Source organism: Ochotona princeps, chromosome 7, assembly GCF_030435755.1.
Source record: "Ochotona princeps isolate mOchPri1 chromosome 7, mOchPri1.hap1, whole genome shotgun sequence".
In the NCBI taxonomy this organism is placed as follows: domain Eukaryota; kingdom Metazoa; phylum Chordata; class Mammalia; order Lagomorpha; family Ochotonidae; genus Ochotona; species Ochotona princeps.
The window spans coordinates 6,144,722-6,172,107 of NC_080838.1; the positions used below are offsets into that span (position 1 = coordinate 6,144,722).

At 45.7% G+C, this 27,386-nt stretch overlaps 1 protein-coding gene across 6 annotated transcripts in view; it reads right to left on the minus strand.

Moving 5' to 3' along the window:
- The window catches only part of ARFIP1 (ADP ribosylation factor interacting protein 1), a 122,745-nt gene that overhangs the window by 93,593 nt on the left and 1,766 nt on the right, over window positions 1-27,386 (minus strand). For 2 of the 6 annotated variants that reach the window (XM_004598467.3, XM_004598466.2), the window contains exon 1: window positions 13,651-13,672. The exons of 2 other annotated variants lie outside the window; for them this stretch is intronic. Coding sequence is in view for 1 of the 4 variants with exons in the window: in XM_058666752.1 (XP_058522735.1) it covers window positions 13,651-13,713 (63 nt within the window). In the remaining 3 variants the exon portion in view is untranslated. Of the gene's footprint in view, window positions 1-13,650; window positions 13,716-17,573; window positions 17,632-27,386 lie in introns of those variants that run through there. 2 more of the 6 variants (XM_058666752.1, XM_058666750.1) reach the window with 2 other exon arrangements.

Sequence of the window (27,386 nt, forward strand, 5' to 3'; positions counted from 1 at the left end):
ATCCCAAACTCTATTCACATCTCTTCAAATCTTTAATGAACAGATTCAAAGAATTCAATTAAAGACATTAAGATCTGAACTGGGCTCCCTGCTTGTGGCCTGGGAAAGCAGTTGAGGACGGCCCAATGCATTGGGACACTGCACCCGAGTGGGAGACCCGGAAGAGGTTCCTGGTTCCCAGCATTGGATCGGCGTGCACCAGCCCGTTGCGGCTCACTTGGGGAGTGAATCATCGGACGGAAGATCTTCCTCTCTGTCTCTCCTCTGTGTATATCTGGCTGTAATAAAATGAATAAATCTTTTAAAAAAAAGATCTGAACTGGGAGTTGAACCCAGCAATGAGGCATAGAAAGGCCCACTACTCACAATATCGGAATCCCGTGCTGCAGTACCAAGTCCCAGCTCCTCCACTTCTGACTCAGCTGGCTCCTGGCTTGGGCATGGACAGACCTGACTACTGAAACCATTTGGGGAGTGAACAAGAGGATGGAAGATCTCTGTCTCTCTGCCTGTCAAGTAAACAAATACATCTTTTTTTTTTTTTAAAGATTTATTTTTATTACAAAGTCAGATATACAGAGAGAGGAGGAGAGACAGAGAGGAAGATCTTCCGTCTAATGATTCACTCCCCAAGTGAGCCGCAACAGGCCGATGTGCGCTGATCCGAAGCCGGAAACCAGGAACCTCTTCCGGGTCTCCCACGCGGGTGCAGTGTCCCAAATCCTTGGGCCGTCCTCGACTGCTTTCCCAGGCCACAAGCAGGGAGCTGAATGGGAAGTGGAGCTGCCGGGATTAGAACTGGCGCCCATATGGGATCCTGGTGCGTTCAAGGCGAGGACTTTAGCTGCTACGCCACGTCGCCGGGCCCCACATACATCTTTAAAAGAAAGACCAGAGTTGCCGCTAGCACACTGTGCAATGTACACCCAGCTAAGAAAATGACCTGCTAAAACAATACTCACTGGAGAAAAATAACAGAATCTACATCTTCACTTCACTGTATACAGTGTTTGGAATACAACCCAAAATTACTAGACTCATAATGCAGCAAGAGACCAACTCCGAAGAAGCATGCTATGCAACATTAAACGGCAGGTGATGCAGGGGACGCAAGGAGTAAATAGGTTCGTGATGCATGCAGTGGAGAAAATTATGTGGCTTTAACTGGGAGACAGAGATTCTGACACACCAATACTACTTCATGAACATTGTTAATCTGAAAATATGAAATCCCAAATCCTCCAAAATCTGGTTTCTGGAGTACTAACATGATGCCATAAGTGGAAAATTCCACACATGGTCTCATGAGATGGTCACAGGATCCACTACCCTCCCTTTGTCTTAAACAGCTGCTGAAAATTTAATAGTCTACTTAATATAAGCCAATTCCAAGCTGAATAACGTACAAATTCTAAAGAAAAAAAAGTATCACGAGACCTTCTATCCGTTGGTTCACTTCCTGAATGACACTGGTTGGAGTGACAGAATCGGAAGCCAGGAGCCAGGAACTTCTCCTGGGTCCCCCACATGGGTAGGGCCATCCTCCACTGCTTTCCCAGGCCATCAGCAGGGAGCTGGATTAAAAGTTGGAAGTGGAGAAGGCAGGATGTCCACATGGGATGCTGGCATCCTGGGTAGAGAATTACCCTACTATTCCACTGCACCAGTCCCTGGTTCTTATATAGACAGAATGCAGCTTCAAAGCAGAATTGCCCTTGAAACATGAAGAAAAAATGTGAAACCAACTATGTGAGCAGAGGGCAGGCATGGGGTAGTGGTGAAGTTGCTGCTTGGGGCACCTACATCCTCTACCAGAGTGCCTGGGCTGAGTTCTAGCTCCCTCCCTGCAGCTTCAGCTTCCTGCTACTGCACACCCTAGGAGGTGACAGATGATGACTCCCTGCCACAGTTCCATGCTCCTGGCTTTGGCCAGACTCAGCCCCAGCTACGAGGGCATTTGGGGAGTGAATCAGTGGATATAAGATTAATTATTCATTCTTTCTCCAACCAAATGGAAATATATATATTTATATTCATGTGAGTATGTAACTGACCTGAAGAGTCAGTAGATCATACAACTAAAAAGTCAAAGCTGGGAACACCTGCCTGCATGCTTTCAAGTGTGGGAGCTGGGGATGAATTAATATGGCACCTGCCTAAACAAAGACATACAGTTGTACTGCATCCCTAAAGGACACAGCAAGGGCCTATTAAGTGGCAACAGAATGATTCCCAATCCTATGCATCTTACAACTACCTTACTGGGGAGCTTTTCTTCTTTTTTTAAATTTTATTTTCGATATTGGTAACATAGTTGAAAGGGATGCATGGCCATGTGGGCCTCTGGTTAGGATGGGGAGGGTCAGGCATGGAGCAAGGTGGGTGGGACACATGTTTCAGTTCTTGTTTTTCCTTCTCTGTCCACAGGAAAACAGGGGGAGAGGTCAAACTGAATCGGCATCCAGGAATTGGGGACAGTCCTTTGACGATGTCTTAGATACCCTGATGTGGAGAAGAGTGTTCTGGGAGTGCTACTTGAGTGGTTTGGACAGCCCTGAGATGTTGTTGGTTTCACTGAGCCAGGGCTGAAAAAATCTTTCTACTGGTTGACCAAGTCCACCTTAGTGCATCCACAGACCCAGGAACATGCTGGAAAGCTTGGCCAGAATTGTCAAACCTGCTCTGCTCTCCTTCCCCTGATGAGGCAGTTGACATCCCCTGTTGGCCTAGAAGCTCTGGTTGGCATGTCCCCGTGCACACCTTGACATGCTGGTCACTGCACAGGCACCAGCAACTGAGAAGGCCCTGTCCCAGCACATGCACTCCAAGGTCAGACCACACATGCTGTGCTCTTCCATCTGGCAGGGTCTGAGTACAGTATTCCACGCCTGGGAGTTCCTCAAGTAACCTTGTCCAGGTTGACCTCAGACTTGACTGTGTGCACCAGCCAGTGCAGGGTCAGGTGCAGTCTATCACACGCACCAGCCAATGAACATACAGGAGGATGCAGCTTAGTTTCGTCTCAGCCTTAAATCTCACATGAACTAAAGGGTGCTGTGTCCCAGCCCAGCCATCCCGCCACAGTTCACAGACAATAGCAGGTGCCACAACCTAGTCCAGATGACCCCAATAGGCCCAGCCCCAGCAATGCTTTTTTGCATGTGCCAGCCTCTGCTGAGACCTAGCATGGTGCAGCCCACTTATCAGTGGCCCAGCAAGGGAGTCCCTTGAAATTCCCTTACCAGGCCCACTCCCAGCCCTATGTCTCTCACGTGTCAGGTGCTGTGGCCAGTAGCAGATGGCCCACCCCTCAGTAGGTGTTGCAGCATGGCTTAACATGGACCATCCCCCATCCCAGCTCTTGCTAAGGGTACACCAGCCTAGCCCAGCCAAGGCCACTTTCAACCCACATGTGAACAGGCAAGTGTTGCAGTCTAACCCAGCCTGACCTGCACCCTGTCCTGGCTCTCACTTGTGCCGGTGTGTGCTGTGGACTGACCCTGTCTGGCTCACCCCCAGACCCAGCTTACACATTTGTCAAAGGGTGCTGTGGCATAGCCTGTTCTAGCCTGCACCCAGTCCCAGCTTTCACACTCACCAGCATGAGCTGTGCCTTGAAGGGGAGCCCCAAGTTCCCCTATCATGCCCACTCCCAGCTCCAGATCCCACATGTGCCATCAAGTGCTGCTGCCCAGACTGATGTAGGCGGCCTCCACTCAGCGGTGGGTAGTGTGGCCTAGCATGACTAGCCTGCACCGATTCTGGCTCTCACCATTGAATGCTACAACCTAGACCAGCCAGGCCCACCCCCAGACTCAGCTCTCATGTAATCCTGGGGGTGCTGCAGCCTAGGCTGGCCTGTCCCACACCCATTCCGGCTCTCATGAGCACCAGTGGGTGCTGGAGCCCAGCCCAGTTTGGCCTGCCTTAGGGGAGCTTTTTATCACTTCATAGAGACCACAATTTATTGATAGGCCCAGTCAGCTTTTAAAATTAATCAGAAAGCTCACTAAGTGATTCCAATGTGTAGTTAAGTGATAATGACTGCTATAAAAATGGCCTAAATGGACAAGATCACCAACACAAATATCACATTCACATAAGACCTGAAAGATACCAAACTATTTTTTAAGGTCCTAAGTCTTCTGGTATACTTTGAACCCCAATTTTTGCTACTCTTTAAAACAGTTAACATTACTATTGGGAAGGATTTACAGAACCATTTGGTTCAACCCGTTATATGGATTAAAACCATAAGATATTATTATATATCTGTTAGAATATCCAAAGTCAGATGTTAAAAGTAAGTTTAGCAAGTATGCCGAATTAAATTCACACAATACTGGTGTAAGTAAGACCACACATGTCCAGCAAAAGACAACTACAAGGACATTTCCTGGCAGCCTTAATCACAATAGCCAAGACATGGACACAATCTAAATTTCCACTGAATAAACTGTGATACAGTGACACAATGGACTATCACAAAGAATGGAAGAGAGTTGCTGCTAAAAAAGAGAGAGAGAGAGAGAGAGAGAGAGAGAGAGAGAAAACCACAACAGATACTATAATGTTCAGCAAACAGAGTCAGAACCAGAGCACACATTGTGTGACTCAATTGAAAGTGAGAGCTGCCTGGCATAGTAGCCTATTGGTTAAAGCCCTCTCCTTGAACGCAGTGGGATTCCATATGGGTGCCGGTTCATGTCCCAACAGCCCTGCTTCCTATCCATCTCCCTGCCTGAGGCTTGGGAAAGCAGCAGAGAATACTCTGAGGCCTTGGGACTCTGCACCCACATGGAAGACCCGGAAGAGGCTCCTGGCTCCGGATCAGCGCAACTCTAGCTGTTGCAGCCATTTGGGGAGTGAATCAGCGGATGAAAGCTCTTCCTCTGTCTTTCCATATCTGCCTTTCCAATAAAAATCTTAAAAAAGAAAAAGAAAATGAGAACAAAGTACGAGGACAGTAAGCAGAAATATGGTTACCTTGACGGATGCGAAGTCACATCTCTGAGACGGCAAACATTTCTTACATAAACACAAGAAGCAGAAAGCTGCTACACATATACGTATATATGAAATAGATGTAAAAATCATAAATATTCACTATATATAAAAATAACTTCTGTAACTAAATAAGAAAGCCCAAATTTTCAAAGAGACAAAACTGTAGCACAAAAAGAAGATGCATGTGGCAAGAAGTACATGAACTGTCAGGAGACAACATCACTGTCAGGAGATGCAAATGAAAGCCACAACAAAACAGCCACTGTGAGGGCTCAAATGAAAAGGCCTGATGGGGTGGGCACTTGGTACACTCCTTAAGATGTGTTCTGAGATGCTCACATTCATACCGGAGTACCAAGTTCGAGTCCTGGCTCTGGTCATCATTGCAGCTTCCTGCTATACTTGCTGAGCCATTCTACATGCAGTCACCGAAGAAATGAGAACAACTGCCTGATTTGTGTTCCGTGTATTCATGGTAGCTTACTCACTGAGAGGAAAAAAAGTTCACCAGCAGATTAATGAGTAAATAAATTGTGGTTTAATGGATTATTCCACAACAATAAAAAGAAATAGGGGTTCAGGCCCTGGGGTTGGGGGCAAAAGCAGCTCCCTGCAGTGTGGTGGCTGTGGGGGGTGCCCGCCAGGCCGGACCCAATGCTGGAGACTCAGGCCAAAGCCACTGCTGAAAGGCAATGACTGAGTCCTTCGCTTTCTCCAGGCCCAAGAGAGCTCTTCCCTCAGGATTAATACACCATGAGGGAAACTTAGGAACTGGAATAAATTCCTAGCTCCTGCCCTGCTGCTAACATCTTGTGGCAGGACAAGTTTGGGAGGGGCTCGGGCCTTGGGGTTGGGGCAAAAGCAGCTCCTTGCAGTGTGGCAGCTGTGGGGGGTGCCCCTGCCAGGCCAGACCCAATGCTGGGGACTCAGGCCAAACCCACTGCCAAAAAGCAGTGACTGAGTCCTAGGCTTGGGGCGGCCAGCGGCCTACTGGGTGCCAGGCTCTGCCTGCTGGCCGCCCTCCAGGGAACTCTGGGGTTTTTAGGATATGTAATTGCTGCCTAGGGACACCCTTGAATAAGGCCAGTGTTAGTGTAGGTGAGGGATGAATTCTGGTTGATTCCCAGTAATGGGGTCATGAAAATTTCAGGGAAGCGTGGGGACTGAGACCTGATGGTTTGGAAGCAAGTGTCCATAAGATCTAGTTGGGCCAGACTGATTCACCCGCTCAATTAGGAATCCTGAGATGGGCTGTTAGCATAGTGCACCACTGACTGCCACACACCAGTCCACACCAAAGCTATGGATGAGGGCCTGTCTGGCAGGGCTAGGTACCATTACTTGACTGGGTGGTGGAACAGTGGATTCTTCTCATTTGGCAGGGTCAAGACACTAACCAGCATGCGAGAAAACTAGGTCTAGGAGTAGACTCTGTGGGGGAAGTGTGGGCCCAACCCTGTGGAAATACAAGTCCCACAGGTTAGCTGGCGAGCTGGGGTGACAATGGGCTACGCTAGGAGTGACCATGGCATCTGCCATCACTTATGGGTAAAGGAACCCATAGCAGTCTGGGCAGGTCAAGGCAGCAGCACCCCAAGATGCATCCTAAAATAGGATGTGGGGTGGGCCGAGCTGAAACTGGAAGGGGGTGGACTGGGCAGGGCCAAGCAAACCTCAATTCACAAGACAGAAATCAGGATGGAGCATATGTCATGCCAACCTAGGCTCTTACACAGACTGGTTTGGAAAAGCCAGGGATACTATGCCACAGTATCGAAGGCAAAGGCTGAGACAGGTGAGGGGGGTAAGCCAACTGGGTCAGAACAACCACTGGTACACATGTAATCTAGGGCTGGGAATAGACTCGGTTCGGGAGCAGTGAGAGTACACCCTTGCTGGATTGGGGTTTCCAAAGGAGAGTGCGGGGGACGCAATGGGGACTGCATTCTGGTCGGATATGTCTGCAACCTCCCTTGGCACAAGTGTGGACTGGGGCTGGGTACACTAAGCCTGGCTAGACGCCTGCACCATCTGGTGCTCTGGAGAACCTGGGTAGATGTAGGAGGGACCAGCTGACAACTCTTCGATCCAACAACCAAAGAACTTTGCCATTTTCCAAAAAACATCTTGAACACAAAAAATAAATTACCCTGATATTCTCACTATAATAAATGATTGCCTAATCTTAAGTGTAACTCACATATATACCTGGTCCCTATTTGTTCCAGAGATGAAAATCCCAAGCATCTCCTCTGAGAGCATCTAAAGAATGGTACAGCGCAAGCCACAAACACAAATGAAAAATCCCTGGGCTGCATCTCATCTTTGCAAACAGATGCAGGACTTTGCCAAGCTCCATGACTTCAGCCAAGTTTTACTTATATCTCACTTTTTTTTTCTAAAGAGTTGCTTTTTATCCAAAAGGCAGGTTTGCAGAAAGAAGTAGAGAAAGATTTTCTATCTGCTGGTTCACTCTCAAAATGGCTCACCAATGGCTGGAGCTGAGCTGATTAAAATCAGGAGCAAAGAACTTCCAGGCCTCCCAAAGTCTTGGGTCGCCCTCTGATGGTTTCCTAGGCCATAAGCAGGGAGTTGGATAGGAAGAAGAGCAGCCAGGACTAGAACCAGCACCCATATGGGATGCTGGGGCTAGGTGTAGAGCCATCACACCAGCCCCAGTATCTCTCTCTTTCTGGCCACCTACCTTCAGTCCTCTTCCAACGTTGGAGAAAGCCCCCACATTATGATCCTTGTGAAGGGGCAGAGTCTGTCCCAAATAAAAGCTGCCGAACCCAGGTAAGTGGACAAATATCTGGAGCAGAATGCCTGCGCCTCTACTTAGCAGCTGTGAAACTTAGGCAAAAGCTCTAGCTCCTTCCTAAATGACAGCAGTATCTAAGCCTGGCACTGCTTTAGCACACAAAAAAGGATATAAAGCAAACGTGCCAGGCCTCTAAGCATTACAGAAGATACAATAACATTGTTGATGTTTGTTTCCCAAACCCTAGGACAGTACCTTGGAACTAGATTCCACCAAATCAATGACACGTGCCCCAAACTTAAAATCAAAAACATATTTCAAGAATAAGGTTGGATGTAAAGGCCATCAACAACAGCAGCAAGAAGGAACTGCTGGGAGACCACTAGCAGCAGCCAGCACCCCTCAAAGCCAAGGGCACCACTCCTCTACGCTAAAGGTGCCAACCCTCTGAGCTAAGGGCACCACCCCTCTACGCTAACGGCACCACCCCTCCGAGCTAAGGGCACTACCCCTCCAAGTTGAGGGTACCACCCCTCCAAGTTGAGGCACCACCCCTCCAAGTTGAGGCACCACCCCTCCAAGCTGAGGGCACCTCTCATCCAAGTTAAGGCACTACCCTTCCGAGCTGAGGGCACCACCCCTTCCAAGGTGAGGCACCAACCCTCTGAGCTTGAGGCACCACCCCTCCGAGCTGAAGGTACCACCCCTCCAAGCTGAGGGCACCTCTCCTCCAAGTTGAGGTACCACCCCTCAGAGCTGAGGGCACCACCCCTCCAAGTTTAGGCACCACTCCTCTGAGCGGAGGGTTCCACTGGCAATGCAGAAGGCCAGTTGTGCTCAGCAACGTCTGAACTACTGCTGAGCCAGGATGCATATCTGTATCCCCAGATCAGTGGCGTGGATTCTAATTTTCCAACCCTCTTATTTCTGTATCCTACCCTATATTCTCTTAGTAAATGGCTTTTCTCTGTAAATGAGCTAAAATTGGTTTTATTTGCTTGTAACGTAGAAAGACCCTGACATTAGACTTACAAGAAGTAGATAACGAGGGCTGCGGGAGAGGACGTCTAGCTCGGATCCCGAACCCAGTCCGCCATGTGCCCATGGCTCATGGCGGGCTGGGCCCGGACATGCCTGGGTGCGGCCTGCTTCCTTCTGGGGTGAGTACGCCGAGGGGGGAGGCCTCCATGACTGGGCATGTCCGGGACCCACCCAACACCCTCATTGGGTGGTGGGTGAACGGGATTGGGGAGGGGCGCAACCTCGGGCCTGCAGGATTTAACTTCCGGCTGCCAGAGGCGAGCCGAGGGCTGCAGGAGAGGACGTCTAGCTCGGATCCCGAACCCAGTCCGCCATGTGCCCATGGCTCATGGCGGGCTGGGCCCGGACATGCCTGGGTGCGGCCTGCTTCCTTCTGGGGTGAGTACGCCGAGGGGGGAGGCCTCCGTGACTGGGCATGTCCGGGACCCACCCAACACCCTCATTGGGTGGTGGGTGAACGGGATTGGGGAGGGGCGCAACCTCGGGCCTGCAGGATTTAACTTCCGGCTGCCAGAGGCGAGCCGAGGGCTGCGGGAGAGGACGTCTAGCTCGGATCCCGAACCCAGTCCGCCATGTGCCCATGGCTCATGGCGGGCTGGGCCCGGGCGGCCAGTGCGCCATTTGGCGCCAGGCTGTGCCTACTGGCCGCCCGGCTGGGGAGCTCTGGGGTATTGGACATCTGAATCGCTGCTGAGATAGCTCTAGAGTGACCCCACTGTTTCTGGGATCTGAGTCAATCCTAAAGATTCCCAATGCCAGTAACTATTCCTTTGAAGAACTTCCAATCCCTTAATAATGCTGAGCTTTGAACACCTATCAAGTAAAAGATAAGCTCCGGCTTGTGTAGCAGGCTGGCACCTAATGGTCCTCGGAGCAACCACGTGCAGGTGCGTGATTTACAGCTAGGAACGGTCCCAATCTGGGAAGCCACAGCTGGGATGAGGTTCCCACCAAGGGGTGTATGTGCTGGAATGGGGGCTGCGTTCTATCTAGGAAACAGTTGCAGTCACCCGAGGCACTAGTGTGGGCTGGGATTGGATGCACCAGGCCGGTTCAGATCCCAGCACCATCTGGTGTTATGGAGAAACAGGGTAGATGTGGGACTGACTAGGCTGGGTCTCAATCCCCTTCTGAGCCATGTGTGAGCTGTATGTGGGTATGGACGAGCCATGGCTGGGCTGAAACATCCAACAACAAGAGTCAGAATGGGGTGAAAGCCAGCCAGGAAAAGCCACTGTTCCTGCTAGGACAGGAGGTGAACTGAGTAGGGTTGGCTCAAGAACCCCCTGGCAAGCGCAAAATCTGGCATTGGGAGGGGTTCTGATGGAGGAGCCTGGGCAACTCCTCTGGCAGGACACAGTCCCTGCAGGTAAGCGCGAGAAGCATGATTGGAAACAGCCCAGAATAGGCCATGGAAAGTTTCCCACTGGCATGCATTCGGCATGGGTCAGGAGCAGGCCAGGCTGAATCAGTTCATGTCATCCTCTGGCAAATCCGATCACCAGAACAGAGTGTGGAATGGGCCGGGTTTGGTTGCGACAAAACCAGTACACATTCTGGAACGCCAGGGCGTGGTTGCCTGTACTGGATATGAATGCAACACCCATCCAGCACACGTGAGAACCAGGAAGGGAGGGGCAGAGCTGGCGGGGGGGTTAAGGGGCTGGTCCCCTCGCTGGACAACCACTCCCACTGGAGAGTGTTGGCTGGGATAGAGACAGACACGACTAAGCAAGGCTACAACACCTGTGCGCTGCATGTGGACAAGATCAGGGCCACAGCATCAGCTGGCAGAAGCTGGCACTGGGGACTAATTCTGTCGAGTCAAATCACAGGACCACCTAAAGAGTGCATAAACCGGGACAGAGAGACCTGGGAGGGAAAAAGTGGGTTCCCCCTTCTTGGGTCACTATTCCCGTGGGAGGGCATGAAAACTAGGACGGGGGCTGGGATGGCTAGACAGAGGCACTCAACAACATCTGTGAGGGCTGGATGGTTGAGTCGATTAGATAGAACTAAGCTTTAATACCCATTGACAAGTACCAGAGCCAAATGGGATGGGGGACAGACTGGTCTTCTGCTACACAAATTGGCAAACCAGGGTAGGGGGCAGGCTTGGTGGGGGTTATTGTGGGTCGCCCCGACTAGGCTGCAGCTCCCACTGGTTGATGTAAGGGCCGAACCAGACTGGACTGCAACACCCATTGGTTCCAGTGCAACTCGGGACTGAAAACAGAACCAACACAGCAATTGCAACCACCAGCTGATCAGGGTGATGGACTGTGCCGGGCCCTGTGCTTGCTAGAACATACAAGAATCTGGTCTGGGAATACCTCAAAGTATCTTTGGAGATCTCCCCACTTGAACTGCTGGACTCAGAATTCTAACCAAGAAAAGACAGAAGACAGAATAGGACAATCATTCATCTCAGCTACATGTTGGCAGCGAAATATGGGACAAATGGAGACTTCATGATGGACCATATCAATCAGTGGACCACCTCATCGAGCGAAACTGGCAGTGACTCATAACTGGAGAACTATTAACTCCACTTGAGCACATATCTCAGAGCATGCCCCACATATGGGACTTGGGGTGGGCGGGAAACCGGGTGGGGCTTCTCCCTCAATACCCCCTTTTACCTCAGATACATGATGGAAACAATATGGACATAATAGCATTGCCCACCTCCCTATCCCCCTGAACCTTTTTTTTTTTTTTTTTTTTTTTCCTTCTCTTTCTTGATTTTCCTTCAACTATAGTTAACTATGTAAAGATTGTCAACAACAATACAATAAAATGGATTATATAAAAAAAAAAAAAAAAAAAAAAAAAGAAGTAGATAAAATGAAAACGAAAAAGGCCTTCTACTGCCTTTTGGATAGTTTTGAATACCAGGTAATAAACTCTAAAATGGTCCAGCAACTTTTTGACGGTCAGATGTTTTCAAACCTGCTTGACTGCTTCACAGCTCCCTACTGTGACCCCCAACAGAAAGCACAGAAACAGCTGGCCTTTATGGAACAGCTCCTACACGCAAAGCACAGTGCCACAGCACAAAACATTAATGACTGCATTTAACCTTCACGAACTGGCCTGTGAGGTGGGTAAATTATGTTTTCCAAATTTTAAAGATGAGACTAAAGCCTAGGATTTAAATAAATAATGCATGCTCTTGCAAATGGAGCTGTGAAGGAATAAGAGCTAACATTTAATACTTTCCATGCATCTGGCTCAAGCCTACAGATTTTCACATGGTAACTTTAAAGCAATTCTACTTTCTGTGTGTACTATCTCATTTGACTTCACAATTCTCTGAAGCACTGAGAAATATTTCCAAAATTTAGGTCACTGACTGCTTCTATTCAAGTAGATACATTGTTTTGCTATCCAAAGTAATTACACTTCTTTCTAACTTGAACCAAATTCTTAATTTCAGTCAATTCTAGACAAAGAACAGTGAAGAGGGCAAATACAGTGAAAGAAAAGAAGGCGAAATGCTCAATTCTAGTCATGGTTTCAGACAATGAAGGACGCAGTGCTTGGCAGACTAATTATGCATCTCACAATCCTCAACAGAGATCACATTCTGTTTCATTACTAAAAAGCACAAATGCCTTCTGTGTCACAAGAAATTATTCAGATTTTTGCTGGCCTACAAAAAAAGTAATCCTACTAAACTCATAATTCAAATGGTCTTTGATATCTTTTTCTGTATTGGGTCTTTTTGAAATGGTTAATCTATTTAATATAAAGTGTTAATCCAACATGGATCCAAGGTATCAAGTGAGAAATGGTCCCAAACAAAGCTGTAGAACTAATGAAGGAATCAAGAGGCATGGATTTAAAGATCCCATTTTCACTTCCAGAAACCACTTCACTTTTGTAACTCACTTTCCTCACTTACAGGATTGTTAGCCTCATCTACATGTTACACAGCTATTGTGAGAGGCAAGTATGAATCTACTAAACACTAGGTAAACATCATATTAAGATGCTATGGTAACAGGCTGATTTCAGCTAAAAAACAAAATGACAAATATTATAGCAGTTTTAACCATTCACACAAGAGAATAAATCCTAACCCAAAAACCCAAAATCCAAAGTGCTCCAGAATGCCAAAGTTTCTGGGCAATGACAAGATATCCTAGTGGAAACTTCCACATCTGACCTCATGTGACAAGTGCAGTCAAAACACAGGCACAGTAGAAAAACACTGCATGAAACTACCACCAGGTTATGTGCATAAAATGTATGTGACCCGGCGGCGTGGCCTAGCGGCTAAGGTCCTGGCCTTGAACGCACCGGGATCCCATATGGGCGCTGGTTCTAATCCCGGCAGCTCCACTTCCCATCCAGCTCCCTGCTTGTGGCCTGGGAAAGCAGTTGAGGACGGCCCAATGCATTGGGACCCTGCACCCGCGTGGGAGACCCGGAAGAGGTTCCCGGTTCCCGGCTTCGGATCAGCGCGCACCGGCCGTTGAGGCTCACTTGGGGAGTGAATCATTAGACGGAAGATTTTCCTCTCTGCCTCTCCTCCTCTCTGTGTATCTGACTTTGTAATAACATAAAATAAATAAAATCTTTAAAAAAACAATAAAAAAATAAAAAACCCTCCAGCTCTTAGGTTTATGTTTATGTGACATAAATTAACCTCCAGAATTTCAGATTCCTAATTCATTTGCTATTATGGAGACACTTCTCCACCCATCTCCTCTGTGAAAAATGTGTAATCAAACTGATTTAAACAGCACATGCTTCATCCAAGTTGATCTGCACAGTCTGTGCCCTTGACTGAGATGGGCTGGCTTTACAGAACAACGTAAGGACCACCCAATCACCTCAGCGTTAGGCTGGACTTCCTCTGCGGCGGGCCTAGACACATCACTGCTGCAGTCAGACATTCCTAGAAGTAAAATGTGTTAGGCACACGTTAAATAACTCAGTGAAAAGCCCTATGTCATATGGAATGCTTTACCTACTATGCCACAATGCTGGCTCCATAAATACACCTTAAAAATAAACAGAAAAGGCAATGTATCAACTCACCGAAATTCCTACAAATATGCCACTAATTTATCTGTGTTCAGAATTTGCTTTTCAAAATTATTTATAACCTTAAGATTATCTATGTGTTTAAAAAGGCAAAGAAAAACAATAAAGCACTTACACAGAATGTAAAATGCATGCTTAAATGGCAAAAAAAATCATTAAGTTTATAGATATGAAACAATTGTAAAAATCAGAATGTCAATGTGTACTCTTGGTGTTGATGACAGATGTCACTGTTCATTTTTTGAATCAAATTCAATTCACTGAAAGTGGATAAACTACCCTGCTTCTAACGTAGCCACCAACATTTAGAAAACACAAACTATACATAAAGAGCTCTTTAACACAATCAGGAAAAAGACACACACACAAAAAACGTAAGAAACTATGGCAGTTACTACATTGCAAAGAAACATTTCACTGTTGAAAAACACTTGAGGGAACAATTTACAGTTTAAAGCAGAATTTTTATTGCAATAATACAACACAACCAAGTGGGATTTACTCCAGAAGCACAGCAGTTCAATTAAGAAATCAACTAATATATATTATATCCACAAATCTAAAGGGAAACACAAGATTTCCTTGCATACCTTGAGAGGAAATATGTTTAGCAAAATTCAAAATTCACCCAAAATTCAACACTAAGGTATTAAGAGGTACCTTCTCAATATGACAAAAACAGATACACATTTTTTTAATCCTATAACCATTTTCTTTATAAGAAAAAGCAGACATTTCCATTGAGATCAGGAGTAAGACATGATCCATCATTTCCACCACTACTCAACAGTGTACTAGAAGTGCTACCCAATTCAACATTAAGCTCAACTAGAAGAACAGCAGGTAAAGAACTATTCTGTACTTGCAGATAATACGATCCTATGCCCGAACAAAAATCCCAAACAGTCAATGATGAAACTAACTCAAAATAATTCTGTGAAGAAATCAGATAGAACATCAATACACAAAAATCAATAGCTCTCATATGCAAAAACAATAATCGGGGATAAAATGACAGAGAAAAATCTCACTTACTTACAAAAGCAACAAAGGAGATTATTTGGAAATAAACTAAGAAGTGTGTAAAACGTATGAGAAAAAGATTGAGCCCAATATAGTATGGAGGACTTGAGCAAAAGGAAGACAATCTCTCCCATCCAGGACATCGTTTTGCCCAGCATATCCTTGTCATATACTCTACGTTCAGTTATTAGACTGTCATAATGTCACATAGTTACATGAAGTAACTCTAATGTTATTTAATAACGGGCACAAGCACAAGAGTAGTGCTGCTGACAAAGAGAGGCCATGAGGTGCTTCACCTGTGGCACGGTCAGTGGGGCCACTGCCTGCCATACCACCAGCATTCCAAATGGGTTCTGTTCTCAAGTCCCAGCTGTTTCACTTTCAGTCAGCTTCATGCCTAATGTGCTCAAGGAAGCAGAAGGGGATGGCAGGGCTGCTGGGGCCTCTTATCATCCATGTGAAAGACCTCTAGGCTCCTGGTTTCAGCAATACCCAGTCCTGGCCACTGCAGTCAGTGGGAGAGTGAACCAGCAGAGGGAATATTCACTCACTCTGTCTCCCTCCCTCTCCCTGTCTGTTTTCCCCTACTCCCTCCCTTTGTAGCAATGTCACTCAAATAAATAATTTATTCTTAAAAACTGTTTCATTTAAGTGAGAAGGTAAAAATACAATTAAATATTTTGAGAGAAAAACCATATTCACATAACTTTTATACAGTTTACTTTTTTTTTTTTAAAGATTTATTCCATTTTTATTACAAAGTCAGATATACTGAGAGGAGGAGAGAGAGGAAGTGGAGCTGCCGGGATTAGAACCAGTGGCCATATGGGATCAAGGCGAGGACCTTAGCCACTAGGCCACGCTGCCGAGCCCACAGTTTACTTTTATAATTGTACTATTATTGGTTACTATTATTCTCTTACTGTATTTTATTTATAAAACAAACTATCATACGTAGATATGAGTACAGAAAAAAATACAACATATGATGAGTTCCATTTTATGAGATTTCGGGCATCTACTGGATGTCTTGGAAAATATTCTCTCATGCATCTTTACTGTTAATTTTTAAAAAAGCAAACAAACAAAAAAGCAAGCCCTATCACATGCTACCTGTATTTAAGCATAAAGGAGCATATATTTTTAAAAAACTCTACTCATTAGAACAAAATGAAATGAATGAAAGCTAAATCAGAAGCAAAAGAAACAGGCTGCCACAGAAGTAAGCAAGGGAAGGGTGGAGGCAGTGGGAATGGGGGTCAGTAACTCTGACTCTGAGCAGCACAGCAAGTTTTGTGTATCCTTCAAAAATTAAAAATGTCTGTAAAAGCAACAGATTAAAGCTATTCAGGATATGGTGGTAACTCAAAATACTATAGACACAGCAGCAAATGAACCTAACTGTATTATAAATGAGTGACCCAGAGAATGGTGAGGAAGGGGAGGAAAGGGGCAGAATGTAGATACTGAGAACGTGGTTTTTCCGTTTGAGAATGAAGAATAAATGCTGGGACAAACCCCACAGTGCTGGACTGCATTCAGAATAGATGTCATGATTATTAATCTATGCATATGCATGCCTGTGTGAGCTTCCTTTCCTAGTCCTGTCCACTAAGAACTGGAAGCCACACCATTCCAGTAACAAGAAGTACAGCTGGCGCACAGATCTTGAAACACCATTATTCAGTAGAAAGAAACAAGACTCTTAACAAAGTTGCAGCAGAAAACATCCAAGACAAGGCTGGAGCATGTGTTGGTAAAGCAAGCAAGAAAACTTGTAATAAGAAGTTTGTGGGAAGAGGCCAGGAGCCAACAGAGCAGTCTGTAACGGTCAACACCAGCATAAGCAAGAACAGAAATGACAGGCCTGGACTGAAATACACACAGTGATGAAAAGTAGCTAAGTAGGGCAACGTGGTCTAGCGGCTAAAGTCCTCGCCTTGAACGCCCCGGGATCCCATATGGGCGCCGGTTCTAATCCCGGCAGCTCCACTTCCCATCCAGCTCCCTGCTTGTGGCCTGGGAATGCAGTGGAGGACGGCCCAAAGATTTGGGACCCTGCACCCGCATGGGAGACCCAGAAGAGATTCCTGGTTCCCAGCTTCAGACTGGTGCAGCACTGGCCGTTGTGGTCAATTGGAGAGTGAGTCATCGGATGGAAGATCTTCCTCTCTGTCTTTGCTTCTCTGTATATCTGACTTTGTAATTAAAAAAAAAAAAAAAAAAAAAACAAAGGAAGTAGGTAAGTAGGACAAAGAAACAGCTCAGCCTCACCAAGGAACTTCAATTAGATACACAGAAAGGAACAAAGACCACACAGAGGACACATCAGACAGACGGGAAAAGTAGAGGCCAAAGTACGAGCAGAAGCAGGACTTACAGTCTCCATCTATCTCCCACAAGGTGCTGACCGGCTGACACGCAAAAGGGTGTAACTACAGTAGCAAAACAGCACATCTGATTTAACCAAGTAATAAGACATAATAATATAATAGACATCTTAATACACAGAGATGGACATAACATCATTTTTCTGGTATTCTTGCTAAAAAGGCCAAACTTGCTACAATCAAGAAAAAACATCAAACAAACACAAACTAAGAGACTTTCTACAATGTAATTGGTTAGTATCCTTATAAAAATATCACGGTCATGAAAGACAAGGGAAGTGTGAGGAACTTACAGACTGGTAGAGACTACGGAGGAATACCTAACTTCAGTGTGGGTTCCTGGGCGGGATTCTGGAACACAAAAAGGACAGTGGTTGAAAATGAAATTCAATTCTGATAAGGGTTATAGATTAATAATACTATACTAATATTAATTTCCTACTTTTGGTAACTGTGGGTATATAAAATGCTAGCACTAAGGAAAATAGGCCCACACTATTTTTTTCAACTATTCTTAAAGTTTAAATTTGATCAAAATGAAAAATTTTCAGTAACAGTGAGAACTGCTGAGCAAAGGTGGGAGAACCACTCTTTGATGGGACGAAGAAGTCTACTGTGCTGGAGCAGGGGGAGGAAGGGACCTGGAGAGAAAGCAAGAGTGTAAAACAAGAAAGAAAGTTGGAGCAGTTACTTCGGCTGCCTCTGCATGCTTGGAAAACAGCAGCTATCAGCAGCTCCCTACACCGAACAGTAGCTGCCGTAGGAAGCTGGAAGCTGCCCCTACACCTCCAGAAAAGCCCGAGTAACACCCAGAGCGGACACACAGGGCAACACAGACTCGGATTTCTGAAGCCCACAAGACAGCTTAACGCTATTCCACTCGTGTTCTAAGTGCTCTGATTACCTTCACAGCTTTTTTTAAAAAAAGATTTATTTATATTTACTGGAAAGTCAGATATAGAGAGAGGAGGAGAGACAGAGAGGAAGAGCTTCCACCCAATGATTCACTCCCCAAAGTGGCAGCAATGGCCGGCAGCTGCATCAATCCAATACCAGGAGCCTGAAGCTTCTTCCGGGTCTCCCACGCGGGTGCAAGGTCCCAAGGCTTTGGGTTGTCCTGACTGCTTTCCCAGGTCACAGGAGGGAGCTGGAAGGGAAATGGAGCAGCCAGGACAGAAACTTGGCGCCCATTTGGGATTCCTGAGCGTACAAGGCAAAGACTTTGGCCACTAGGCTACCGTGCTGGGCCTGACTTCATAGCTTTTAAAATATAAGCTCATTCATAACTGATTTAACCTCATGGGAGTGGCAATATTTTAAAAATTCACTTATAATCTATGCAATTTAACATACATTTTTTTGTGATCTTCACACAAATTCAGTTATCCCTAAAAGTTGTCTTTAAAACAGAAGGATGGGCCCAAAACAACAGCACAGTGGCTAAATCCTTGTCTAGCACAAACCAGGATCCCCTACCTAGGCGCCAGTTTGTGTCCCACCTGCTATATTTCCAACCCAGCTCCCTGCTTGTGACCTGGGAAGGCAGCAGAGAAAGGTCCAAAGCCTGGGGACCCTGCACCCATGTGGGAGACCAGGACGAACTCCCTGGCTGCTGGCTTCAAATTGGCTTAGATCCAGATGTTACAGCTACTTGTGGAGTGAACCAGTGGATGGAAGATCTTTGTCTCTCCTCTCTGTGAAATCTGCTTTTCAAATACAAATAAAATCTTTTATAGATAGATAGATAGAAAGAAAGAAAGAAAGAAAGAAAGAAAGAAAGAAAGAAAGAAAGAAATGAAGAGAGAGAGAAAAGAAAGAAAGAAATGAAGAGAGAGAGAAAAGAATCTGGAACCCAAAAATGTTTTAAATCATCACCAGAGTTCTATATCTATAAATCAATCAAAGGTATTCATTAACTAATGGGCATAAAAATCAAAGGCTTACAAAGTGAATTACTAATTAGCATTTGTAACATATATATAATTAATAGCCTCTGAAGTTATAATTCATCTAACGGTTTAGGGCTGTTTGATTTTATTAGAAAACACAACTTTTTATTTGTTATAAACTAAATAGACTAGTCTAATCCAAGGGGAAACCATGTAAGAACTTTTACCAAGACTTTACTGAGGGGAGGGAGAATTCTATACCTTACAACCCTGAAATTAATTTAGAATCTTGTGCGGGGGGAGGTCCCAGAGAAGACAGGTTAAGAGGCAGCAGATTTGCCAGAGACAAGAAAAACTCCAGATACTTGGAAATTAAAAAAAAAAAAAAAAAACAACCTTTATATTCCCCATGATGCAATGGATTTTAGAAGTCTCAGACAAGTATTAGAGGATCTATGGGCTGACTGCTGTTGAACAAAGGAGTGTGAAATGATGCTCCCAAGACCACAGGAGGGCAGATATAAACAGGATAGGATTAATACAGCATATAGACCATTGGAAAATGGATTCAGATACTAATTTACAAAAATTAGTGCAATATTATAGACTCTAAAGCAAAACTCCCTTGAATGAAATAATACACAGGGGCAGGCACTATGGTATGAAAGTCTAGCCAGTGCTAGGACACCCACACAGCATGCTGGAACGGCAGTTCAAGTCCCAGCTGCTCCGTTTCCAGCCCAGCTCCCTGCTAAGAGGCCTGAGAAGCAGCAGACTCGAGGACTTGAGTCCTGCCATCCACACAGAAGAGCCAGGGTGACTTCCTGGGTCCTCCCGTTGGTCTGTCAGTCCTGGCACTTGTCCCATGTGGGAAGTGAACCAGAGGATGGATAGCCTGTCCTGCCTTTCACACCTGTGTTTGTTTGCTTGTTTGCTTGTTTTGATACAATTTAGCTGGCAGTGGGCTCTTCCCTCTCCCTTCCACAACTTCCCTCCCCTCCCCTCTGTTCTCTCTTGAATCATAATGTGTGTCCATCGTGAATTTTCCCAAGTCCATCATGCTTTCACTGGAGTACCTCCCCGCCATGTAGGAGAATAACTTTCCATTGTACACACCTGTTTTTAAGAGAAACAAAGAGGGCCTGGCATGGTAGCCTAGTGGCTAAAGTCCTCACCTTGAAAGTGCCAGGATCCCATATGGGCACCAGTTCTAATCCCAGCAGCTCCACTTCCCATCCAGCTCCCTGCTTGTGGCCTGGGAAAGCAGTCAAGGATGGCCCAAAGCCTTGAGACACTGCACTAACTGGGAGACCTAGAAGAAGCTTCAGGCTCCTGGCTTCGGATTAGCTCAGCGCTGGCCATTGCAGCCACTTTGGGGAGTGAATCATCGGACGGAAGATCTTCCTCTCTGTCTCTCCTCCTCTCTGCATACCTGTCTTTCCAATAAAAATAAAATAACTCTTAAAAAAAGCAAGAGAGTGTCTGAATAATAAAAAAGGACAGCTTCTTCTTGAGCTGTTACAAGAGACCACCAAGAAAAAAAAAAAAAAACAAGAGAAAGAAACAAAAGACAGAAAAAAGCCTTCTAAGAAACTTACTGAATTTTTAAGATAAATATGCATCTCCAGGTGCCAGCAGTGTGGTATAGAGGGTGAAGCCCTGACCGGTGGTGCCAGCACCCCATGTAGATAGCAGTTCAAGTCCAGGCTGTTCCTCTTCTGATCCAGCTCCCTGCTAACGCACCTGGGAAAGCAGTGGAAGATGCTCCCATGTGGGAGACCCAGATGAGGCTGCTGGCTTCAGCCTGGCCCTGCCCCAGTTGTTTTAGCCATTTGGGAAGTGAAACACCAGATGGAAGATCTGTCCGCAACTCCCTCTTTCAGATAAATAAATCTTAAAATAAATAAAACAAAATAATTTACATTATGCTTGTTTCTATAGCAATAGTCATCTGATGTTTACAAAAGATATTTTGTTAATACAAGTCCTTTGATCCTGATACACTGAGTTCATGATGCTCCTGAAGCAAGGGGCCAGTGGCCTATCCTGCACAGCAGGGAGGACAGTTTTGGATGCCTGCAGCCCATAGTGGAATCCCTAGGAGTCTCAGCTCTGCTTCCAAGTCCTCCTTCTGATAAATGCAAACCCTGGGAGGCAGTAAGGTGATGGCTCAGGTCCTTGGGATGCTACTACCACAAGGGAGACCCATTTGGCTTCACCCTGGAGCAGTAACAGCTGTCAGAGGCACCTGGAGAGTGAACAAACAGGTGGAGACTCTCCTTGGCATGTGCTTTTTAGTGAGTGTGTGTGCGCGTATTTTTCCCTGTTGCTCTACCTTTCCAATCAAAATAAACTACTTTTTTTAAAGATTTATTTATTTTTATTACAAAGTCAGATATACAGAGAGGAGGAGAGACAGAGAGGAAGATCCTCCATCTGATGAATCACTCCCCAAGTGACCTCAATGGCCAGTGCTGTGCCGATCCGAAGCCAAGAACCAGGAACCTCTTCCAGGTCTCCCACACGGGTGCAGGGTCCCAAGGCTTTGGGCCGTCCTCGACTGCTTTCCCAGGCCACAAGCAGGGAGCTGGATGGGAAGTGGAGCTGCCGGGATTAGAATCGGCGATCATATGGGATCCCAGCTCGTTCAAGGCGAGGGCTAGTAGCCGCTAGTCCACGCCGCCGGGCCCAAAATAAACTACTTTTTAAACATTTATTTTGTTTGAAAGCCAATGGAACAGAGGGAAAGAGATATTCCATCCATGGTTCACTCCCCAGATGGCCACACCAGCCAGGGCTGGGCCTACCTGAACCCACAACTTCCTCCCTTCCCAAGCAGATTAGCAAGGAGCTGCATGGGAAGACGGGCAGCTGCGACTCCGACCAGCACTCCAAAGCAGAATGCAAGCACCACAAGCACCAGCTTTACCCGCTGTGCTACAACAGCACTCCTAAACAAAACTTACAGTGATTACTTACAGCAATTCCCAACTGCATGCAGAAACGAGACAATCTGTCCACCTAACAGATACTCAACCATGCCCTTGTCTACCACATAACTTCCACTTAACCAAATAACAAAATCAACTGTCTGCAGAATTCTTGCCATATTCCCTCTTCATAAGGTTACAGAAAAACTACTGAGCAGGGCCAAGAACTAAAGAAGGTGAGGACGTGCGCACGTATGGAAGGGACGGGTAAACGGAAGGTGACACCTTAGGAGGCTGGTGAACTCCTCATGGTTGGAGACTTTATTTTATTCCAGAAGCAATACGAAACTACACTAGCAGACAAAGGAGGACAGTGACAATCACATGTGTTTCTAAATAAATTCCTGGGATGGATAACAGATTAGGGAGGAGTCGAAATTTGCAGTGAGCACACAAGAAGGGAAGCTACTGTAGAAGTGCTAGGCAAGATGACGTTAGCACACTTGAGTGGTAGCAGTGCAAACAGGAAATCACAGGCTCGAGGGACACTGAGAAGCTACGATCAACTAAAGTTGTTGACATCCTTGATGATGAGGAAGAGTGTGGGAAGGATCACACATTTTTCAGGATTTTATAACACAAAGTTAATGACATGCGGCAACTAAAGAAACAACAAAAGACCAATGTCTTAGTGCTTAGAAGTTCCACATTGGAGATATATTTACTGTATTTAAAGGAGGTTATGAAAACAGCTCAAAGGAGACAGAAGACACACACGCCCCTGCAAAAGCTGACATCTTCATCCTAGACAAGCAGCTAACTATAATCCCCAAATACCCACAAAAAACATTGACTGGCCATCTGTTTTCAGTTAAACAAAAGCTTAGAGAAAATGTGGCAAGGACACTTCACCAGCTAAGATGAAAAATGGCTAGGTACCAAAGAAAAACAGATTTTCTTTTTAAATCTTAGCAAAACAATACAACAAGTTTTAGCAGGATTGGCCAATATTGCGGGAAATGGTCTCAATCTGTACAGTCCAGTACAGCAGCCACTACCTCCTGTGCTTCCTGAGCACTGAAATGTGCCTGGCGCAAAGCAGGAACTGAATGCCCCACCTTCACCTAAGCTGTCACATGCAGCCAGCGGCTACACTATTACGCAGCAGGTTTAGAACTTCCTCATGCTTCAACTCACTGGCCACAACTACTTTGCTAAATTAACTGGGAAGAGGTATTGGAGATGGGGGATTGAGGAAATAGAAGATTTTTGTTGTTCCATTTGCTTTTTATTCAAATTCTTATTTCAAGAATATAAATACAGTGCTCTAACTCAAACTGTTTAATTTTAAAAGTAATATGAAGTGTTGGCACGGTGGCTTACTGGCTAAAATCCTTGCCTTGAATGCACCAGGATCCCACATGGGCACCGGTTCTAATCCCAGAGGCCCCACTTCCCATCCAGCTCCCTGCCTGTGATCTGGGAAAGCAGTTGAGGATGGCCCAAAGCCTTGGGACCCTGTACCCATGTGGGAGACCTAGAGGAAGTTCCTGGCTCCTGGCTTCGGATCGGCACAGTACCAGCCATTGTGGTCACTTGGGGAGTGAATCATCAGGAGGAAGATCTTCCTCTCTGTCTCTCCTCCTCTCTGTATATCTGACTTGGCAATAAAAATAAAATAAATCTTTTTTTAAAAAGTATTATGAAGTGTAGAAAACTTAGGAAATAGAGAAAACATAATCATCAAAAAACCTATCTTTAGGAAATAATCTGGGGCCCGCCATTGTGACTCAATAAACCGAGCGTCATACGGGTGCAGGCTGGTGTCCTGCTGGCCCCACTTCCTATCCAGCTCCCTCCTTGTGGCCCGGGAAAGCAGTGGAGGACGGCCCAAATCCTAGGGACCCTGCATTCACGTGGGAGGCTTCGAAAAAGCTCCTGGCTTTGGATCAACCCAGCTCCAGTGGTCTGGGGAATGAACTAGCAGATGGAAGTTATTTCTCTCCCTACAAGTCCACCTTTCAAGTAAAAACATAAATCTTAGGGGAAAAAAATAATCTACAACTAACAATTAAGCAGATATGAAAAGAATCTATTTAATATCTGTAGCAACAATCACCAAATAACTTTCCCCTACACATACTTCTCCGCTGCCTCACCTCATTCCCAACACTTAGAAATCCTACCAGATGGCCATCCTCTCTAGAACTCTACCTCTGCCGAAGTCCTAGGCCTACCTCCTTACCAGTGCTGCCACCACCAGCTCCTGGAGCTGAAATCAACCACTTTACCGGACCAACTCCAAGCACTATAATGGAAACAGCACAAGTTCCAGAATCAAGCAACTTGCGTCGTCTGTGCTTCTCCTGTTACTCCTTGGGTGAGCTTAAGAGTAACAATTTCTGATTTCCACATCCATCCGTCACTGTTATGGGGTTTCACATACCTTGCACTGTCCCCAGGTAGGCCAATGAAACAAAACAGGTAGGGTCCTGGCCACCCTGGCCATCACTGGCCCCTGGCCGTAACTTTCCTACCTGTGGATCTGAGTCCTGAACCATCCCTTGTCAGGTGTATGACCTCAGACAAAGCACATGACCTACATTTCAGTTTCTTCTTTTCCCCAGCATAGTAATATGATCTGCCGTACTTACCTGAAGTGACTGTTGTGTAAAACAAAAACATATGTGAAAGTGCTTTGTAAATTATTACATGCTAAACAAACAGAAGGTATCAAGGCCTCCTTACACCAAAGCTTTCCAATCGTGGCTCCCAGAACAAGATATGGACATGCTGAAATACTGGTCCATCTCTTTATCCCCTACATCTTCCAGGGAACCAAGACAAGCTAGCTCTAGACTGCCACACAAACATACTCATTTGTGTGTAATGCGATGTGGAAGAGTTTGGAAGTCTTGTTCTACACCACCATGTCGTGTCAGCAGAAACTACAGCTGGCCAACTGCTCCCTTCACTGGATGACTCAGAGGTCTCCCATCAACTCTCAGCTCTGATGAGCCTATCCCAAGGGGGGCATGTCATTGTTCCCCAAGGGTAAAAGGAGAGGATCTGGCCCATACATCAAGGACTGGAAGTCCAAGGCTATCACAGACACAGGCGAAAACATGGCAAAGGTTCAGGGCTCATTCGGAATGGACAGCAGTACCAGCAGTGGATTTCAAAGCAGAGCATCAAACACCCCCTCTGAAGAGAACTTTTCATTTACATAAAAATATGTTTGTTAAGGGGAAGACAACAATTCAGAGCTTGTATCCTTTTCTCCAAGGATCAACCACTAACAGAGCTAACACACATATACCACAAGCCCATCCTAAGACAAGGGTTTAGAAGTAACAGCGCGGGGAATGATAGATGAAGAGGCAAATAAGAAAGGAAAAAGAAAAACCTGCTTTTTTTTTCTGCTAAAGAACAGTTAAAGTTCTTCAAAAACGATTGACGAGGTTTCCTAGACTACCAAAAGCAGCAGAAATCAAGGGTGAAAAAGCTTAGTTTCAGAGCCACTGGCTTTAAAGACTTTTCCACACACATCAGAAACAATGCTGGCACACACCTGACATTGAGGCTGCCCCGTCTCTCAGGTCATCATCGTCCACGTCATGTGGGACAAATCATGTTCCAGTAGTACAAGTAGTGTTAGCTTTTTATCCATACCCACGTTGTCCCTGCTGAATTCACTTCTAGAAATCTGTCATTCTGAAATTTATGTCTACTTCCAGGCTCTTAGTGTCAGCTTATTACTTATAACCTTCATTTTCCAATTTTCTGGTCTTCATGGCATAATCAACACACATATCCCACAGGTCAAAGTCATGCCCGTGGAACATTCTATTGACTAACCACTCCATGATCCTACCCAAATTGGATTCTTTTTGCCATACCTTTTTGAGTACCATAGATGTTCATCCACTGAAGTTTAAATAAAGGAAAAGCCCTTTTCTTACTGTCTGGTAGGAAATGAGCCATGATATCGCCAACTCATTCCAAAAAGGAATGCAATAGAATGACTGCAGTGGTAGTCTGGAATCAAACACCAACATTCCAACCCTCACTCCTCCAGTGTCATTCAGGGAGTCATCTGGCTTGTTTCCTCATTAATAAACATGAGAAAACGTAACCACCTTGCAAAGAAGGCTGCTGGGAGGATCAGCACTCAGCATAACGCACTAAGCAAACTGATTGATTCTTGCAGCGATGGCAGACACAATCTATCTTCCGAATTTGTCATCGCTTTAGCAGGAAACTGATTTAGCCGAACCTATTATTAACAATATTACGTTTTCTCCCCTTCCTAGGAAGGATACAGACAGAGGGTAAATTATTTTGTGAATAGAACAAAGTACTTTGGAAAGAGCAGGATGGGCTGCACGGGCCCCTTCACAGGTCCTACCGGTCCAGGCGGCAAGCACCCAGTACCTCTGGAATTACAATATTCAGTCAACAAACACCTCACAACCAAATCAGACTTTGAAACTTACGTTAAAGCCGGGAGGAATACTAACTTATCCACAAGGGGAAAATAATCATTAAAACACCTATTACAGGAAAAGGGGGTGCCAGAGGAAGCAGGAACAATCCAAAGGCTTACAGACCACACCACTGCAACATCTTATTTGTCCTCCCTGACAAAGCCACAGCTCAAGGCAGACACCCTGAGCTACAGAAAAGAAAATGAAAGCAAATTTTTCACTAGGAGCTCTCCCTAGTGGGCTGGCGTTCAATAAGATGAACACGTCTGTTTCTAAATCCACGTGTTCTCCACAGCTTGGGCCCCAGCCAGCCATCTGTCCAAAGAAACCTCAAAACCACAAATCAAGAAATGAATAAGCAGCCAGTCATACTTCCTTCTCTAAGTCTAGGAAGGAGTTTAGAAACACTGACGTTCTGAAACAATTGGAGATTTCAATATCAAGCTACAATCCCTGCAGTCTACTCTAAATACTCAAAACAGGCTAGGTTGGAAAAATTAAGTTTCATGCAAAATTAGTTCAATTCACTTCACCTAAACACTAGGCAGGTGTTTTCAACCTATGCCGAAGTTGTAGATTTGAGGAACCAATATAAAGAACAGACATTCTCCCCAAGGCACACTTAAAACAAAATTCTACATATCATTTCAGAGGTGGGGGGTGTAAGGAAGACTCTCCCCACCGAAAGTTACTGCAACTTAGACCACAGACCCCAGGTCACGTCTCAGGGAGAAGGTAAATGGTAATCCAAGAGAAACCAATTTATCAGTGTGAAAAGGAACCCAGTAACTGTGACAGAG